This window comes from Rattus norvegicus, chromosome 10, assembly GCF_021556685.1.
Source record: "Rattus norvegicus strain SHRSP/BbbUtx chromosome 10, alternate assembly SHRSP_T2T, whole genome shotgun sequence".
Classification (NCBI taxonomy): Eukaryota; Metazoa; Chordata; class Mammalia; order Rodentia; family Muridae; genus Rattus; species Rattus norvegicus.
Window position 1 is genome coordinate 97,307,063 of NC_141543.1, and position 20,745 is coordinate 97,327,807.

Consider the following 20,745-nt stretch of genomic DNA (forward strand, 5'->3'; position numbering starts at 1 on the left):
TTTTGAGACAGGGTCTTGCTATGTACACCTGTCTGGGTCTGGTACTCAGTATGTAGCCCAGGCTGACCTTGATCTGTCTCAGCCTCTGTGGTTATGTTTTGTACCACTATGCTTGACTTGCATATTAGAAAGATAAGCATGCATGTATGGATACACACACACACACTCACACACATCTAAAGTGGGAAGAAGGTTGACTCAGCACAAGAAGATGTTCAACTTCAGTAGTCATGAAGTACAATTAAAACCTCTATGGGATGCTGGATATCATGGTGACACGTACCTTTAATCCCAGCACTTTGAAGGTAAACACAGGCAGATTTCTGTGAGTTTGAAGTCAGCTTGGTCTACATTGTAAGTCCTGGACTAGCCAGAACTACATAGGTAGAGCCTGTTTCAAAATAACAAGGGATGGAGAAATGGTTCAGCTGTTAAAGGTTAGGCTTACAACCAAAAACACTGAAGTAACAACCAAAACTAACAAAATGAAACTCCACCATGAGACAACACTTGACATTCCTAGAATAGGAATAGAGAAAAAGACATTCAGTGATTATGTAGAGAAATGGAACCCTTTTAATAATGAGAATCAGAATGTAAATTGATACAACTCTTCATCTGCCTCCCCCTTAAAAGGTTAAGCATGGTTATGATATGACAGAAATTCTACCCCACAGCATAGAAGCAAGAGAAATTAAAAAACAGGGTTCTTAGGTATCACGAGTCTTTAATACCAGCACTCAGGAGGCAGAGGCAGACTGATCTACAGCGTAAGTTCCAGGAGAGCCAAGGCTATTACAGAAAACCTTGTCAGGGGAGAGGGGGTGGCAAGCAGGGTTTATGGCATTATTATTCATGGTGTAAAACACATGCTTCTCACCTGAGGAATGCTTAAGTAAAATGAGTGGAGTATTGTTTGGCAGTAGAAGGTAATACTGATACACGATGCAGTTGACTGAACCCTGAAAACATGCTGTTCTAGTCTCCTTTCTGTTGCTATCACAAACACCATGAGAGACATGGTTTATACTTCTGGGTCATGGTTCATCATTAAGGGAAAGAACCAAATAGGAGCTTGAAACAATCCATAGATGGATGGTATACCATGCATGTGCTCTCTGTCTCTGTCTCCTTTACCCCCTTTGTGTGTGTGTGTGTGTGTGTGTGTGTGTGTGTGTGAGAGAGAGAGAGAGAGAGAGAGAGAGAGACAGACAGACAGACAGACAGACAAACACTTAGGTGTGTCAGACTTGTGCTTAGCTATCTTTGTTTTTTTCTTTCATTTAAAAAAAATGTGAGTATTTTTGCCTGCATGTGTGTCTGCACCACTCACATGCTCTGTGAAGGCCAGAAGAGGGTTATCAGATCTCCTGAGATTGGAGTCACAAAGTTAGTGAGCCATCTAGTTGGGTGCTGAAAATCAAACCTAGGTACCAGATAGTGCTTTTAAGCCTCGGGTTCCGCGTAGGTCCTTGGTGCGTCTCCCAGCATGAAAACTCCAGCTGGGCAATGAGCTATCTCACCAGCACCTTAGCTACTAACTTTCCTACGTAGTGCAGGGCCACCTGCCTAGGGACAGTGCTGCTCACAGTGGTCTGAACTGTCCTGTAAGATCATCCGCGCATGGAGACATGCCCATATACCACTCTCAGTTGTTGAGACTGTCCTCTCATAGGACTCTAGGCTGTGTCAGGTTAAGAAAGGGAAGTAGGTGTTTTAGTTACTTTTCCTGTGAAGACTGTGACCAAGGTAACTTAAATGTTTACTGATACTTGTGGACCCAGAGGGTAATGGTCCATGCTCATCATGGAGGGGATCATGGCAGCACGCAGGTAGGCACTGGAACGTTAGTGAAGAGCTTACATCCTGATCTGCAAGTTGGAGGCCAAGACCCAACCGGAATGGTATGGGCTTTTGGAGCTCCAAAGTCCACCCTTAGTGATACAGCTCTCCCAACAAGGCCACACCAACTAATCCTTTCCAAATAGTCGCACTAACAGAGGACCAGCATTCAAACATAGGGACTTAAGGGGGCCATTCCCATTCAAGCCACCACACTAGGATGTTTGCTAAATGAAAGAAATAACTCACAAAAACACACATTACATGCTTCCATTAATATGAAATGTTCAACAGAAGCACACCCATGGAGGCAGAAGTCAGCTGTCCAGAGACTGCAGATTGAGAAGAGAGACTGCTACTGAATGCAGTTTCCTTTAGAGTGACAAAGAGGCTAAGTCATGGTGATAACTACATACCAAAAATCATTGTACACTTTACATGGATGCCCTGTATTATTTGTAGAGTATCAATAAAGCTTAAGATCAAAACAATTACCGAGTATGGGAATAGCAGTATTGTGGTAACAAATATTTTGAGATGAAGAAGGTAAGTGCTAGGCCAGCAAGATGTCCTAGCATATAAAGGCTCCTACCACCAAGCCTGACAGCCTGAGTTTGAACCCACTAAACAGGATCCACATTGATAGAAGGAGAGAACTGACTGCCACAAGTTGCACACATATGATCAACTTAAGAAAACCTAGCTGGGCAGTGGTTCTGCATGTCTTTAAACATGCCTCCAATACTAGGGAAACAAAGGCAGATGAATCTCTGTGAGTTTGGGTCAGCCTGGTCTATAGAACGAGTCCCAGGATAGTCAGGACAACACAGAGAAACACTGTCTTAAAAACAAAACAAGGGGTTGGGGATTTAGCTCAGTGGTAGAGCGCTTGCCTAGCAAGTGCAAGGCCCTGGGTTCGGTCCCCAGCTCCAAAAAAAAAAAAAAAAAAAGCAAAAATAGAATTGGAAGGAGTGGAAGGATGGAGAAATGGCTCGGCGGTTAAGAGCACTCATGAGACACCCACACACATAAAAAATAATCATTGAAGTTTTTTTATGAGTGTTTGTCTGCAGCATGTGTGTGCAGTGCCTACAGAAGTGAGAGGAGGATATTGGATCCTCTAGGACTGGAGTTAGAGGCTGTGAGCCATGGTATTGGTGCTGGGAATCATACCTGGTGCTTCTGCAAGAACAGCAAGTGCTCTTAAATACTGAGCCATCTCTCCAGCTCCATTGAGCTGAGTTTTGAAAAATGATTCCGTCAGAAGAACTGAAGCATGTCCTTCCCAATGAAGGACACTCAAGAGAAACAAAAGTGGTAAAGAATTTGTACCCAGACAGGGTGGCGCTAGTGCAGGCCTTTAGTCCTAGCACTTGGCAGACAGAGGTGTGGGAATCTCTGAATCAGAATCCAGTATGGTCTACACAGTGAGTTCCAGGACAGTCAAGGCTCCAAAAGAGATTCTGTCTTGAAAAAACAAAACAAAAAAGAATATGTACTCAGGTTGTGCTTGGTGGCTTTCAGCTATTCTGGAACTAGGAAGAAGACAAAAGAAGGATGAACTAACAGCCAACATAATGCCCTCCCATAGAAACATAGAGGCAGAACTCGAGAATGATTAATTTTGAACATACTTTGGTAAGAATATAAAATCTGTGCCTGTGCCCTTCTCCTCATCCTGCTTGTTCAAGGCCATTGTATGTAGAAGGAAACAGAAAGTGAAGCCCTTGGCCAAGGTTCTAAATGGCAAAAACACACTTTAAATCCATCCAGTTTAATTTTAGAGAACAAGACTTCAAACTGCCCTCACGTTGTCCTGCCTTTTTAATGTGTTAAGCTCTTGAGACTTACTTCGCCCTGGAGACCTCTTAGAGAGACTTTCAGCTGCGACCTTCTTCTTCTTTTCTTCTTTCTTTCTCCTCCTCCTCCCCCTCCTCCTCCCCCTCCTCCTCCTCCTTCCTTCCCCTCCCCCTCCTCCCTCCTCCTCCCTCTCCCTCTCTCCCCCTCCTCCCTTCCCTTCCCTCCTCTTCCTCCTCCTCCTCCCTCTCCCTCACTCCCCCTCCTCTATTCCCCTCCCTCCTCCTCCTCCTCCTCCTCCTCCTCCTTCTCCTCCTCCTCTTCCTCCTCTTCTTCTTTATTTTCCCATGTGTCCTTTTCCTCTCATTTTCTCTGTGAAGAGAACAGATGGAAGAGGCTGGAAGAATAGCTCAGCAGTTAAGGGTATTGGTCCCCCTTCCAGAGGACCCAGGTTCAATTCCCATTTCCAACATGACCATCTAGAACTTCAGTTCCAGGCTATCTTGATGTCCTCTTCTTGTCTCTGCAGACGCCAGGCACACAAGTAGTGCACAGACATACATGCAGTCAAAACAATCATACGCATACACTAAAAATACCTAAACTAATTTTTAAACAGCAGGTGGAAAACTAAAACAGCAGTTTGACTCAAAGACTGGCCTCATCTTTCGTCCTCTCCCCCAAATCCTGTGATCCATCAGACTGTCCCCAAGCTATCTTCTTGGGTTTAGAAGACAATTCTGATTACAGCTGCTACTTACATTCTGATTTTACTCAAATTCTAGGGGTTTATGCTGTATTTTCAACTCTCCCGTATGGGTTGGCAAAACAGACAAAGCCATCCTTGTTTACAGAAAATAAACCTAAATCCGAAAATCTTAAATGGCTGGACAAATCACTTATCTGGCTGGTGGCATAGTGGTTTATTTCGTTTGCTTGCTTGCTTTTTGTCGTTGTTTGTTTTAATTAAAGTTTTTGCTTTTTTGTTTTGAGACAAGGTCTTGATGTCAAGACCCATTCCCTCCCAAGTGCTGGAGTTATGAACATGGCCTGCCACGCCCGACATTTAGGACTTTTTTGTTTGTTGTTTTCTTTTTTTTTTTTTTTTTTTTTAAACAGGCAACCTTGGTGGCGGTTTCTTTACCTGTAAAATGAACCGATTGAACTACATATTTCTTTTTCAACAAAACAATTATTATTCTGAACTTGCTCAGTTAGGAAGGAAAATCTGTCACATGAATCTCTACTGGAACAAAATCTGTCGTTTCCAAGCAACCGGGAGCAATTAAGGTTTGCGTCACCCTGGCAGGGGAGGGGTTGGAGCTAGTACGGCGAGGCCCCGGAACCGACTTTGCAGGATCCGGGGACGTGTTTTTGCGACGGACCAGAGAAAGGAAGTGTACTGCACCATTTAGGGTCTCCGCTTCCGGCTACTGCCGGGTCACTCAAGGCTGTGTAGCTTCAGGTTTCTGGAGAGTTGTAGAAGCTGTCTGAACATCCAGACCGGTTTATTGCGGTGCCAGACTAGACAGGCTGATTTTGGCTGCTCCTGTTTGCACCTTGCAGCCCCTTGTCGAAGCAGATGATGTCTTGGGCTGCCGCCCGCCTGACAGAGACTGCTGCCCGATGCTTTCGTGCGCGATGCCTCGGTTTCCGCGTGGGTCCTTGGTGCGTCTCCCAGCATGAAAACTCCAGCTATGGTGCAGCTCCACACAGGACGCTGCGTGTCAGCGCTGTGGCCTTCGCGGGACACAATAAATGGTCTAAAGTCCGGCACATCAAAGGCCCCAAGGACATGGAAAGGAGTCGAATCTTCTCTAAACTCACTCTCAGTATCCGCCTGGCGGTTAAAGGTGAGAGCCTGAAAGTCCTCACTGCTGGTCACTGAAGCCTTTTCGGTGCCGAAGGCTTCACTTAGGGCCGTTTTTTCTCCCCAGTTGTCATCGTTGTCTTACCCATAAAACCCTCAAAGCACTTACTTATACTGGATATTCCTATTTTCCTTCCAAAGACCATTCAGAGACCTGCCCTTAGAAAGATAGAAATGACTCCATCTAAGTCTATGGTTAAAAAGTACTTCACAGAAATAAACCTTAAGAAAGTGTGGCAGAAGCCAGAGACCTCGAACCAGACCAAATGACTCATTGCAATGTCCATTTGCAAGTGAAGCTGTTTGGACAAGAGGACATCCAGTGTGACAACACAACATACCACAACTTCTGCTTCTACATCAGAAATGGGTTTTGTTTCGTTTAGGGGAGGGAGATTGTAAGGGTGGTTTTTGGAGGGATGGCAAGATCAGTGGGACTGGGGTGCATGATGTGAAATTCACAGAGAATCTATTTAAAAAGGTAAATATATTTACCAAATAAAATGACTGAAAGGAAAAAAAGAAAGAATAAACTGTAAGAATCAAGTCAGGGCTTGGAGAGAGAGAGAGCTCAGCGGTTAAAAGCACCTGCTGCTCTTGCAGAGGGCCTGTGTTTGGTTCCCAACACCCATGTGACAACCAACAATCACCTTAAACTTCAGTTCCAAGGTACTCAACGTCCCCTTCTGGCCTCCACAGGCACTGCATGCATCACGTATGCAGGCAAACACAAACACATCTTGTAAGAAAGAGAAAGAAAGTGCCTTTTCTTGGAACAAACCATGCCCTCTGCAGCTGCTTCTAACCGTTGAAGGTGGTGACGAGCATGCTGGGTCAAGTCATTTCTTGCTTCCTTTACCCTCTTCAGAGTTCCCAAGACATTTCCTTGGAAGGTCAGTTTGGAACCTCGTGTCTCTTCGGTGATTCTCATTTTAGTGTCAGGCTAGTAGAAATAGAGAAAAAAAAATCCTATGAAAAGTGTTGATCTGGATTAGGAAGATGTCATTGGCTAGGTTGGTTCAATGACCTTCAGCAAGTCACTTAACTACTGAATTTTAATTTTCTGTAAAACAAGGACAATACCTGCCTTTAGGGGGCTTGCAGCAAGCAAAAGGCATTAAGCTAATGTAACTCATCCCTAATCTTGTGCCTGAGCCTGATGTTTCTCTCTGCTTCCTTTTCTAACGAAGTTTTGATTTAACCAACATATTATTTTGACCCAGGAAGGGGATACTACAAAGAATATCCAGTATAGCCCCCACACCCCCAGAGGCTGAGCATGAGGCCAATGCTGTGTGAGCCTTTTCAGTGATTATGCATTAACTAAGACAGTAAGAGCAAAGATGTTAAGATTCAACCATTTGGTCTAAGTGCAGTTTGCTGAGACCTAACAACATAACTATCCCTAAAGACAGGGTGAATTAGGAACTTCTTACCTAGACTGGGTTTACTGTACCCCCCAATAAAGAAACTTCTTTCCCAAAATAATTCTCCTTGTTCCCATAGCATCACTAAATTATTTTTTGTTTGTTTGTGACAGAGTCTCTCTCTCTCTCTCTCTCTCTCTCTCTCTCTCTCTCTCTCTCTCTCTCTCTCTCTCTTTTGGAGCTGGGGACCAAACCCAGGACCACTGAGTTAAATCCCCAACCCCCACTCTTTTTTTTTTTGAATCATGGTTTCCCAGTGTAGCCCTGGCTGACCTGGAACCTGCCCCTGCCTCCTAAGTGCTGGGATTGAAGGTGTTCCCCACTATGTCCCTCCAGAATCTCACTCTTCACTGACACTGACCCAGAATTCATTATGTAGTTCTGGCTCCTGCTTAAGCTTCTGGGGTGGTGGGATTGCAGGTGTGCACCAATATGCTTATCTAGATGAAATACTGTGTGTGTGTATGTGGGCGTGTGCGTGTGTGCGTGTGTGTGTGCGCGCGCACACACACACAGGGAAGTCAGAGGACAACTTTTTTTAAAAATAAAATCCTAGGCTTATTTATTAATTCTGTATATATGATGAGTACACTGTAGCTGTCTTCAGGCACACCATAAGAGGACCTTGAGTCCCATTACAGATGGTTGTGAGCCACCATGTGGTTGCTGGGATTTGAACTCAGGACCTCTGGAAGAGCAGTCAGTGCTCTTAACTGCTGAGTCATCTCTCCAGCCCAGAGGGCAACTTTCTGGAACTGATTCTCTCCTTTCTCCTATGAGTAAATTGCAGGGATAGACCTTAGGTCTCTAGGCTTGTATATTAGGCATTTTTACCACCATCTCTCTGGCTTTATTTATTTATTGATTTATTTTTTATTCAGATCTTCTACTAGCCTAGAGTTTACCAAATAGACCGCCTCGCTGGCCAGTGGTCTCAGGATCTCTTTCGCCTGCCTGGTTCTGAATATAACCTGGTGCTGGTATTTTATATGTGGGGTCCAGGGATCAAATTCAGATACTTTTGCTTGCAAGGCAAGCCCTTCACACACCGAGCTGTCTTCATTAAATAATGTTAACATTCTGACAAAGAATAATTTCACATTGTTTCGGTGTCAGAGAAGCTGGAAACCACTTATTTCTCCCATGCTGTGTTGAGATGTCTTTGATCTTTCTTTTCTCCTTATCCAGAGGGAGGTCCTAACCCTGAGAACAACAGCAGCCTGGCCAACATCTTAGAGGTGTGTCGCAGCAAGAATATGCCCAAGTCAACCATTGAGTCAGCACTGAAGTCAGAGGTGTGTTACTCTTCAACACAGCCCCGCAGGGTGTATGTTTGGAAAGCCACCACAAACTCCTTAAATCGTCAGGCGGGAAGGGTTGGAACATGTCTGGGTTGACAAATTCAACCCGGAGACCATTGGGGATGCTCTATTCTTGGCCTTTGGTTAGCGTAGTGGTTCTCAACCTTGCTAATTCTGTGACCCTATCATACAGTTCCTCATATTGTGGGGAACCCCCCCACCCCAACCATAAACTTATCTCATTACTACTTTATAAACTGTAATTTTGCTACATTATGAATTGTAATGTAAATATCTGTATTTTCTGATGTTCTTAGGCAACCCCAGTGAAAGGGTCATTTGCAACCCCCTCCCCCCCAACACACACAAGGGAGTTGAGACCCACAGGTTGAGAACTGGTGGGCTAGGGGAACATGACTGGGAATAGGCTAGGGAGACAGTATGGAGACCTGTAAAGTGAAGAGCTGATTTGTCGAGCTTGGAGAAGATAGAGTAGAAAGAACAGGAAGACGGGGAAAGCCCTTACATCAGGTTGGAGAAGGGATTGTTTTTCTTTTTAAATATTTATGTCTAAAGAAGAAAAGCCAGTGAGAAGAGAGGTTAAGGGCAATGATAACAGTGGGAGTGGAGAGGTGTTGGCCTCCAACACTTCTCCGGAATAGGTAAGAATTTGAAGAGTTAATAAGTATCTTTTTGTTGTTTTAATTTGAAACAGGGTGTGTATGTGTGTGTGTGTGTGTAGCGCCCAGGCTAGCAAGGAACTCATGATCCTCCTACCTCAACCTTCACAAAGTGCTGAGCCTATAGAGATAGTCATCATTCTCCAGAGTAATTGTCGTGAGAGCTGCCAGTTACTGGGTTCTTGTTTCAGACCAAGTCCTTTAATAAAAACTCTGCATGCCAGATCTCAGTGACTCCTGCAAGTGACCTAAAGTGGAAACTAAGGCACAGAAAGGTTTGGTGACTTTCTTTAGGCCATGTAGAAAATGACAGACCCAAATCCAAGCATCCAGACCCCAGAGCTCAGCAGAGAACTTGAATTTCATTTGTGAAAGTGGAAGGGAAGGTCATCAGTTGAAAGGCCCTTGGGAGATTCAGGCCAAGGCACTTAGAAAGAGTAGTGGCGTGGACAGGGAAGGGAGGTCTAGGGAGTCCAGAGGAATTGGTAACTAGTTGGGGAGTGTTTGAACTTAAGTACAGAGCTGAATTCAGTGGCTCCCATGACAAGTTCTACATATGTGATGTTTCTTTTTTTTTTTTTTTGGTTCTTTTTTTCGGAGCTGGGGATCGAACCCAGGGCCTTGCGCTTCCTAGGCAAGCGCTCTACCACTGAGCTAAATCCCCAACCCCATATGTGATGTTTCTATAGCAGCATTTAGAAGCCCAGGGCTAGGGCCATTGAGATTTCCTAAGTAGGTTACACATGGAATGGACTATAGAAAGATGAACAGAGATAGGAGTGACCAGGGACTACAGAGATGGCTCAGTGGTTAAGAGTGCTTGTTGTTCTTCCAGAGGACCAAAGTTCAATTCCCAGAGCCCACATCAGGTGACTCACAAACACCTGTAACTTTAGCTTCAAGGGCTGACTCTTCTGGTCTCCATAGGCACTACCATTCAAATGTACATACACATACAAACATAGTTAAAAATAAACAATTTTTAAAAAGTCTTTAATTCCAGCATTTGGGAGGCAGAGGCAGGTGGATCTTTGAGTTCAAGGCCAACCTAGTCTATAGAGCGAGTTCCAGGACAGCCAGGGCTACTCAGAGATACCCTGTCTCAAAAAAAAGAAAGAAAGAAAGGAAGGAAGGAAGGAAGGAAGGAAGGAAGGAAGGACAGACAGAGTGACTACTGTGGGGTGGATGGATTGGATGTGAGATCTGCTTAGAGAGTCATGGAAGCAGAGCTGGGAAGGGCTATTCAGGACCCAGGGAAACAGACTCCCTTTCAGAAGGGATGGTATTTCCAGTGACCTCAGAAGTTGATACCATTGGGCTCCCCTCAGAAGAGACAGAGAAAAAAAATAGAAAAGGGCCCAAGCTTAAGTCTTGAGAAGTCATACACGAAGCCACCTTTTTTTTTTTTTTTTTTTTTTTTTTTCTTTTTTCGGAGCTGGGGACCGAACCCAGGGCCTTGCGCTTCCTAGGCAAGTGCTCTCCCACTGAGCTAAATCCCCAACCCATGAAGCCACCTTTTAGTACCTGTGATTTGGAGCTGGCAGGAAGGGTACTGGGACATTAGGAAACAGGATGACCACTTATTTATTTATTTTTGCAGAAAAACAAGGGCATTTATTTGCTGTATGAGGGTCGTGGCCCTGGTGGCTCTTCTCTGCTCATTGAGGCATTATCGAACAGTGGTCCCAAGTGCCATCTGGAAATTAAATATATCCTGAACAAGAATGGGTAAGCGTGTGTATATGGAGAAAGGGGAAGAAGGAAGGGGACAGCACCGTTAGGCTCCAATTCGATATATTGCAAATGCCATTGGTTCTCAGCAGTATTTGAGGTCCTAAGCACACTTCTTCCTTAGTGGAATCCAGTATAATAACTGATTTTTCCTTCATGTCTTTTGAATGAGATAGGATCCCAAAGATATAGTCATTGGGTATAAGGGAGATCTTTCCCCATTATCCCACCTGTCACTTTATAATGGCCTGGTCTTAAACCGTTCCACCAGGACAGGAATCTTAATGGGACAGGAAACAATGAGAAAGTTGTATCCTACAGACACCAATGAGGCAGGAAATAGGAGGTCACCTTACCCAGCACCGGCTGCATCGTCTTCATGAAGAGGGCCGCTGGGTGTCTCCGTGTATCCAGGGCCCTGAGGGTGTCTCCGGGTACTGCAGGGGCCGCTGGGTGTCTCTGGGTACTGCAGCGGCCTAAGGGTGTCTCCGGGTACTCCAGGGGTCTGAGGGTATCTCCGTGTACTCTAGGGGCCTGAGGGTGTCTCCGGGTACTCCAGGGGCCTGAGGGTGTCTCCGGGTACTGCAGCGGCCTGAGGGTGTCTCCGGGTTCTCCAGGGGCCGCTGGGTGTCTCCGGGTACTCCAGGGGCCTGAGGGTGTCTCCATGTACTCCAGGGACCTGAGGGTGTCTCCGGGTACTCCAGGGGCCTGAGGGTGTCTCCATGTACTCCAGGGACCTGAGGGTGTCTCCGGGTACTCCAGGGGCCTGAGGGTGTCTCCGGGTACTGCAGGGGCCGCTGGGTATCTCCGTGTACTCCAGGGGCCTGAGGGTGTCTCCGGGTTCTCCAGGGGCCTGAGGGTGTCTCTGGGTACTGCAGGGGCCGCTGGGTATCTCCGTGTACTCCAGGGGCCTGAGGGTGTCTCTGGGTACTGCAGGGGCCGCTGGGTATCTCCGTGTACTCCAGGGGCCTGAGGGTGTCTCCGGGTTCTCCAGGGGCCTGAGGGTGTCTCTGGGTACTGCAGGGGCCGCTGGGTATCTCCGTGTACTCCAGGGGCCTGAGGGTGTCTCCGGGTACTGCAGGGGCCGCTGGGTATCTCCGTGTACTCCAGGGGCCTGAGGGTGTCTCCGGGTTCTCCAGGGGCCTGAGGGTGTCTCTGGGTACTGCAGGGGCCGCTGGGTATCTCCGTGTACTCCAGGGGCCTGAGGGTGTCTCTGGGTACTGCAGGGGCCGCTGGGTATCTCCGTGTACTCCAGGGGCCTGAGGGTGTCTCCGGGTTCTCCAGGGGCCTGAGGGTGTCTCCGGGTTCTCCAGGGGCCTGAGGGTGTCTCCAGGTACTCCAGGGGCCGCTGGGTGTCTCCGAGTACTGCAGCGGCCTAAGGGTGTCTCCGGGTTCTCCAGGGGCCGCTGGGTGTCTCCGGGTACTCCAGGGGTCTGAGGGTGTCTCCGGGTACTGCAGGGGCCGCTGGATATCTCCGTGTACTCCAGGGGCCTGAGGGTGTCTCCGGGTACTCCAGGGGCCTGAGGGTGTCTCCGGGTACTGCAGCGGCCTAAGGGTGTCTCCGGGTTCTCCAGGGGCCGCTGGGTGTCTCCGGGTACTGCAGGGGCCTGAGGGGTTAGGGGATAGTGTTAGGATGCAGCACAGTGTAAAGACCGGGCTTCTAGAATCACCAGCGCATCCTTGCCTGTTCCCTCTCCTGTCAGGGGAATGATGACTGAAGGAGCACGTCACTTCTTTGACAAAAAAGGAGTGGTTGTGGTTGGAGTAGAGGATAGAGAGAAGAAAGCTGTGAACCTAGAGCGCGCCCTAGAACTGGCCATCGAAGCAGGAGCTGAGGATGTGAGGGAAGCTGAAGATGAAGAGGAAGAAAAGAACCTTTTCAAAGTGAGTATGGGGCTGGTGAGATGGCTCAGCGAGGAAAGGGACTTGCTTCCAAGATGGCAACCCGAAGCATTTGTGTTTGATGGAATCCAAGGGGTCCCTAATAGAAACCTAAAGTTATGCTTCTCTGTGAGTCAGGATACAGGTAAAGCAAAGAATTGACAGATTCCACAGTGCCGTTGAGGGAGTCCTGGAGGATAGGGCCTATTCCTGAGTTGGTAAGAAGAGTCTGAGCACGGGGGACTGCGAGCTTAAAGCCAATGATAACACAGTACAGGGTGCTCCACTCCGGATTTTGCGAAGTTCTGTCTGGGTTTGTGGCATTACTCCTGGCTTCTCACCTGCTCGCTTCTTTTATCTCTAGTTTATTTGTGATGCTTCTTCACTACATCAAGTGAGGAAAAAACTGGACTCCCTGGGCCTGTGTTCTGTATCCTGTTCACTGGAGTTTATCCCCCACTCAAAGGTGCAGCTGTCTGAACCTGAGCTGGAGCAGGCTGTCCACCTCATCCAGGCTCTTAGCAACCATGAGGACGTGATTCACGTTTATGACAATATTGAATAACCAGACCTGACTACATGTGTCTCCAGGCTCTTTTCCTAGGCCAGCACGAGCGTCTACAGCCATCTCAGAGACTGGACAGGTGGGATCCTGTCAGAGACCTGTGCAATGGCTTATGGCCTTGGGAAAAAGGGACTCTTAGCTCTTGGTATCACAGGGTCATCTGGAATACAAGGTGAGAGTGGCAGGCTAGTCTGACTGCGATCCCAGGTGACTGGCTCTTGTGAAGAATCTTAAGCGTCCTGTGGTACCGTGGAGTGGAAAATGACTTCAGTAATAATTGTAGTGGTTTTTGGATGCTGTATGACTCTTAAGTTGTCCTGATTTGTGTCTAGTTTTTGAACCTCTGGACTACTATTCAAGCCCACATGCTTACTTCTCTACTTTCATACTAAGATTGTCTTTCCTTTTTTTTTTTTTTTTTTTCTATTTTGGAATAGAGACATGGCTGTTCTTGTGGTTGGATGTTGGTCTAGCCTTTCATTCATTCATGCAGCTAATATTTCTTGAACACCTAACTTTACAGGAATTGTGCTTTTCTAGAGAGCAGGCAGCTCAGCTGATGCTTATGTCCTGCTCTAAGGCATAAGACCTCAAAGGGAAGACACAGGGTACCCATGGCGCTGTCCCAGGGTATCGTGGATTGTGTTCATTTTCTTTATTCTCTTCATATGGTTTCTGTTCCCTTTTCTGAGAGCTTAGCTTTACTGACACTCAGGTGTCAAGGAAAAAGGCCTTCTCAGGACCTACTTTGATTAACCCCTGTGTTCTGATACTGATAACAGCAGATGTGGTTGCTTTCCTCAAAGGCTTATACTAACCTCAGTTTGAAAGCTTGAGGGCCTCAGAAGGCCAGGTTTAGCAGGAACAACGGTAACTAGAGCAGAAGCAGGCAAAAGGAAGACTGACGGGCTGGGCCTGAGCCTGGCTTTTTTTACCACAGCTCCTAACCAAAGAAAGTCTAGCAGTGTTGGCTGCCTGTGCTGTAGTATGTCAGACACAGTGGGGTGGAATGGCGCTTGCATTCAGGTCATTGACCATTGCATGAGTTATTCAAGCCAGTTGCCCTTATGCCTCATATCAAAGCCATATACTAGCCAGGGCTTTTTAGATTTCTTGGGCTAAGTCATGTAAATATGGACTAGCACATCATCTGAATGGGGCAACTTCATTTTGATTAGCTGCTTTATAATAGATAATTTATATATAAAATAACTCTTGTGTTATTTGATTTTACCAACAAACCTGTAAAACTGAACAAGGGGTTGGGAAATGGCTTGGCAAGTAGCATGCCTCACACAAATGTGAGGACCTGAGTTCAAATCCACAGAAGTCACATAAAGGCTAGATACGGTAGTTTGTATCTGTAACCCCAGTGTTCCTGTGGGAAGGTGGGAAACTAGGACAGGAGAGTCCCCTGAAGCTTGGAAGGCAGCTTGACCTTCTTAGCAGCAAAACAAAAGAGACCCTGTCTCTAACAAGGTGGAAGGTGGATACTCACACCCGAGTCCTCTGCCCTCCACACATACGCCACGGCACATATGTGTCCACACTTACACATTCAAACATACTGTCATATCATCAACACCTGTGTACACACATACATGCACAAAAAGATTAAAATAAAATAGTTATTTTACATATAAATTATCTTATACCTAGGACTGCAGAGATGGATCTCCCTTGTTTTTCTTCAGATCTCCTAGAGCACTCACATATACACACAAATACTTGCACACACATAAATAATAAGAAAATCTACTACTCAGTGGTAGAGCGCTTACCTAGGAAGCACAAGGCCCTGGGTTCGTTCCCCAGCTCAGAAAAAAAGAACCAAAAAAAAAAAAAAAAAAAGAAAATGAAAATAAACAAACAAACCTCAAATTATCTCCTTCCAAACAAAGGAGAATGGGTCTAATAGGCATCTTATGCTGGGGACCTTGTTTATAATATAGCCCCACTTTAGAAATGTTGAGCATAAACTAGTGGAAGGAATATGATCGTTTTTAACCTGAGAACCTTAAAGGACCTTGGCTGCTCATGTGGACAGGCCCCTTCCAGTCCAGAAGAGTTCCTTACTGTGAGTTGTGTGGAGTCAGTTTCCGTACCCCACCTGCCTGCTAAGGCGCCGTGAGGATGACTCTGCACTGACCCCTGGTGGCGCCCAGCATGCTCCTGCTGACACACACTTGTAACCCTGGCCTTGGCGGCAGGGGTAGCAGGCCTATTGAGAGTTTGAGGCTAGTCTGGTCTACAGAGTTCCAGGTCAGCCAAGGCTACACAGTAAGACCTTGCCTCAACAAAACAAAATCAGACAGAAATATTTTATGTCATAAAATGTTTACAATATAGTATTATGTAAAGATTCAAAATTACATATATGTTGGGCTAGGGTGTAGCTCTGTGGAAGCTCAGGAGCAGAGCTTGTGGTTAGCATGTGTGAGGTCCCCTGAGTGCAGGCTGAGCATGTGTGAGGTCCCCTGAGTGCAGGCTCTGGTATACATTCTAGATATACTACAGCTCAAGTTTTTGAAATATTTATCCAACAATACTATCTTCATTTGCTCTTTTCTTTTTTTTTTTTTTTTTTTTTTTTTTGCCCCCTTTGAAACAAGGTCTCATGTAATCTAGGTTAGCTTCAAATATGTTATGTGGCCAACCTGGCTTTGAACTTCTGGTCCTCTTCCCTTTACCTTCCAAGAGCTTACATTGCATTTGGTTTTGCTTGTTTGTTTGTTTGTTTGTTTTTATGGCTAGGAGGGAATTTGTCAGAATTTCAGAAATAGCAATTGTAGAGTGGTGATTTCACTGATTTTCTGTTTTGTTTTGGAGTTTTATTTTATTTTATTTAGTGAGATCATCTTATTCCATAGCCCAGGCTGGTCTTAAGCTTGCCGTAGGCCTTGAACTCATAGCCATTCTCCTGCTTTACCCTCTCCAGTACTGAGACTGCTGTAGCCGTGGCTCACCATACCTGCTAGTATTACTGAGTTTTTCTTTCTAGACCATGCTATTTCTATCAGGGGAAGTTTTTGTTCACTTTTTTTTTTCAGTGGTAGAGATCCGACTCACGCACTAGGTTCTGCTAATAAACTACAACCTTGGCCCTAGCAGAAATATAAGAAACAAAGTAACAAATACATGCTGGGTGTGGCCCTGTAGGCCAGTTACTCCAACACTAGGGAGGCTAAGACACTCCTGTTTTGATTTTGAGGTTAAAAAACAAATCCATAAACCAAAGCTAAAGTAAAAAACTAAAAAATTTTACTCATTGCCCAACAGAAGACCAACAACATTTGGAAGTCTGGGTATAGTGTGTGTGTGTGTGTGTGTGTGTGTGTGTGTGTGTGTGTGTGTTCAAACAAATAAACAAACAAACCAGGGTCTCATTGTATAGCCCTAGTTATGTAGAATATGCTGGGCTTAAATCTCCTCCTGCCTCTGTGTCTGGAGTGCTGCTTGCAGGTGTGAGCCACCACGACTGGCTCTGATGAACCTTTAAGTCAGAAAAACGGGGCTTGGATGACTTAACCATCTTATCTTTGATCACTGTCTTAGTAATACAGTTAGTCACTGCCTCGAAGCCATACTAGGGTTATGTTCAAGTATCCTTCTGGTAAGATGGAAATGTTTGTGACAGGCTCTGTCACAACTTTGACTAACATGGGTGTACATGTTAGGATCAAGCCTCACCTAAGGTCTTGCCAAGCAAAGGCCATAAATGCACTGAGTAATATCTCCAGCTTCATTACCTTTTGAGCCAGGGCATCACTAAGTGCTACAGGGCATCACTAAATGCCAGCCTTGAATTTGTGCTCCTGCTATCCCAGCCTCCGGAGTGGATAGGATTTTTGCCTGTACTAGCAAACCTGATTTGCACTGACTCTTACAGAAGTGCTGCTGCGGGGCTGTGGGTGTGGTTCAGACAATGCCCAAAGCCTCGTGATCCCCAGCATGGTGTAAACTGGACATGGTAAAGCATACCTATGATCTTAGCACTTGGGAGGGGGAAAGTGCAAAGCAGCATTCTTACGTGCCCCGGTGCACTCAGAAGAACAGTGAAGTCTCTGCTCCCAGTCAACTACAGAAATACTACAATGCTGTTGGGTTACTTAAAAAAAAAAGTGTGTGTGTATGTGTGTGTGTGTGTGTGTGTGTGTGTGTGTGTGTGTGTGTGTGTGTGTGGTGTGTCACCAATCAGCCAGTGGACAGTTTTTTTAAGGAACACCATCCACCTTTGAAACAGAATCTCTCATTTTTCTGGAGTTGAACAGTTAGTTTAGACCGACTGATAAGTGAACTCCAGGGTCCTCTTGTTTCAGCCTCCCCAGGGCTCAGGCTACAAGAGCACGCTACCCTGCCTGGCATTTCTGCATGGGTTCTAGCGATTAAACTCAGGGTCCTGTGCTTGCAAGGCAAGCCCTGACTGACTGACCTTCCTCCCCAGCCCAAGTTATTCTTCTTTGAATTTTATAGCAAAGCATAAAATAAAGCTTCAAACTCCAAGAGGCTCTGACTCCTAGGTATTCTTTTGAATTTTTATGGGCTCCTCTGTAAATGTTCTAGGAGAAGAAAGAGTCCGTGGGTCTGGCAGAGGTGAGTGCTGTGATAGATACCTGACTAGTTTTGACTTCATTCTGTGCAGCCACCGAATGATTAGCTATCACTTTTAACTGTATTCTTTCTTGTATTTTCTGCTTGTGACAAAAACATTACCTTTATTTTAAAATCTTATTTTACTTTATGTGGGGGGAGGGGGCAGAAGAACGTACGAGACTCCCTTGGAGAAAGAGGTACAGGTAGTTGTGAACCATGCCCAGTGTGGATTCAGGGAACCAAACTCTGGTCCTCTACAAAGACTGCAAATACTCTCACTGGAAACATCTCTCTTTCCACCTACTTATTTTTTTAAGTTAGTAACTGGGAACTGTGGTCTATGCCCACAGTCTGATCACTGGGAAGACTGGGGCAGGAGCATCTATGTCTGGGTTAGGGAACAAATTCTGGCTCTGCCAGTCTTGAACAGGAATTTAACCTCTTTTTTTTTTTTTTGGTTCTTTTAATTTCGGAGCTGGGGACCGAACCCAGGGCCTTGCGCTTCCTAGGCAAGTGCTCTACCACTGAGCTAAATCCCCAGCCCCGGAATTTAACCTCTTTAATACTCAACTCTTGCTCTGTAAAGTGGAGGTGTTAATAGTATCCAACTTGTAGGGCACTTAAACTGCTGTTCGGCAATAGGAAGTGTTCAGGGCAGGAGAGGTGGGTGCAGTGCCAATGCAAGGACCTGAGTTTGAATCTCCAGAGCCAGATGAAACCCTAAGTGGCAGCACCCACTCTGTAATCCCAGTGCTCCTATGGAGAGATGGAGAGAGAGAGGAGAATCCCTAGAAGCTGTGGCCAGCTAGTCTGGAGTATACATACAGTATACATACAGCAATACACAACAGAAAGATCCTGTCTTAGCCAAGGTGGAACCCAAGGTAATCTTATATCTCTACACAAATGCATTTGTACACACAAATTGCCCCCCTATACATGCAGGTAAAACACCCCTGACTTCCTCAGACTCCTGAATTCATACATATATTCCCCTCACCCCTACGTACATACAAATAATTAAAAATAATAAAAATAAATCAAATTATAAGTCATCCTTTATCATCTGGCTTCACTACAAACAAGCGTGCATGTGCGTGAGTGCGTGCGTGCATGCGTGTGTGTACGTGTGTGTGTGTGTGTGTGTGTGTGTGTGTGTACACATCACAGGATATCTTGGATCCTTTTGGTATTCGTAGATGAAGGGTCTTTATTCTTGTTTGTGGGTACATAATATTCTATTACATTTCTATATCATAATTTATCTAACTGTTCTGTCAGTGACTGTTTGGATGTCTACTTAGAAAAGAGGCTACAATGAATTTCTTTACCTTTGCTTACTTAGAAAGTACTCTTTGGGATAATTTATACCATTGTGACTTTAAAATGATACTTTTTTTTTAGAAGAAAATACCAATAATTTTTAAGAAATCAAGTTTGAAAGACTCTTCTGTGAGATATGCATATTATTCCTTGATAACACAGTAAATTAATTAGTTAAGTAGGTAATCTAAAATGTGCCCTGCTTTATCTGTGAATTAAAAGAATTTTCATGAAAAGGTGATAGGTTTACTGGTATTTTCTTTTGTAAACCAAACCTATTGATCTCTTCCCTAAGAGAATTTGTCCATTGTTTTTATTGTTCCTTCTGTGTCCCATTGGCACTATGTTATTGAGAGATAAGAATGAAAGTGTGCAGCTAGTATGTAATGGGGCTGCCAGATGGGGCCAGAACTTTCTTAGGCCCTGGCACCGGGAGGGTGGCTCAGATACCCATAGGCTTGCTGCAGTGTAAAACTGAGACAGCCGTTAGAAGGCATGGCCCAGCAAGGAAGCTTCAGTGTTAGGAGAGGAGAGAAAGCAACCCACAAGTATATACTTATGGATTTTACATCACACACATACACACACACACACACACACACACACACACACACACACACACACGAGCTTTGTTATTTTGAGTCGGAGTATCATGCTATGCAACACACTCCTAAGGAGTGGGCTTTGTAAGACAGTCTAGGGGCTGGCCTTTGCTTCCTGAGGACTAGGATTACAGGCGTGTGTGGACCACCATACCCAGCAGGTATTTCAGATGTGCTGTTAAAGATGGTTGGCATGCCGATTTGAAGGGCAGCTTCTCTCTTTCTCACTTGTTACCCCCAGACCCCGTGCTAAGGGAGCAAAACCAGGTTCTCGCACGTTCTGGGTGAGTTCTTTACCACTGAGCTACATCCCCTACCCGACAGCTTCTGTTTCTCTGCTTACTTTGCAAAATGCTCTTATATTAGAGCAGAATAAGTGTTTGGATGAAGAAGGCCTCAGGTGCTCTTGGAGCATAGCGAAGAGCTTTCCTTAACCCAGCTTGAGAGGGAGGGAAGACTTCTCAGGGAGTGATGGGGAACTAAGAGGACTTAATTCTCCCCAGAAGACAACTGGGGCCAGAAATGGAGAACATTCACCACAGAGAGCATGGTCCACATAGGACTGTGTGGGGAGGGAGACAGGGAAAAATTGGAAAACTTGAGATCAGTTTGAGGAATTTCCAGTGTGACTGCAGCATGGACTTGGGGTGGGAATAGTGGGAGTGGGAAGTGGAAGACAGATTGAGCGAAAGAGATGCTAGGGTCCTGGAGGGACTGCCTTACTACATTCACGTTTGATTCTTTTTTTTTTTTAAATATTTTATTGGTACATGTGTGTGCCTGGCTTATCGATGTGTATGACAGTGTGCGTGCATGGTGCCTGTGCAGGTGAGATGAGGCCCCATCCCCCGGAGCTGGATTTATAGGCAGTTGTGAGCTGACCAATGTGGGTGCTGGGAACTGAACCTGGGCTCTCTTCAAGAGCAGCAAGCACTGTTTACTGCTGAGCTCTCTCCAGCCCCTATCTGATTCACCTTAAAACTGATGGGTTATAATATTCGTAAATAGGGTTTTCTCAGATCCTGTGTCCGATAGAAAGTCTATGCTGTGCATACACTTTAAGTAAACGAACTAAGAGATTCTGATGGTTTGAATTGAGCTAGTGGAGCTAGGGTGAAAGAGAGGCGGAAGGA

At 45.6% G+C, this 20,745-nt stretch overlaps 1 protein-coding gene across 2 annotated transcripts; it reads left to right on the forward strand.

Annotated features, from left to right (window-relative positions):
- The first annotated feature begins 5,017 nt into the window (after positions 1–5,017).
- On the forward strand, positions 5,018–19,249 carry Taco1 (translational activator of cytochrome c oxidase I). Of its 2 annotated transcripts, XR_015630825.1 has the most exons (6): positions 5,062–5,492; positions 8,125–8,231; positions 10,518–10,645; positions 12,352–12,532; positions 12,894–14,859; positions 18,217–19,249. XR_015630825.1 is itself a non-coding variant. In NM_001108302.1 (5 exon segments), coding segments are annotated over 5 exon segments (888 nt in total). In that variant the 5' UTR covers positions 5,018–5,221; the 3' UTR covers positions 13,095–13,388.
- The last annotated feature ends 1,496 nt before the right edge of the window (positions 19,250–20,745 follow it).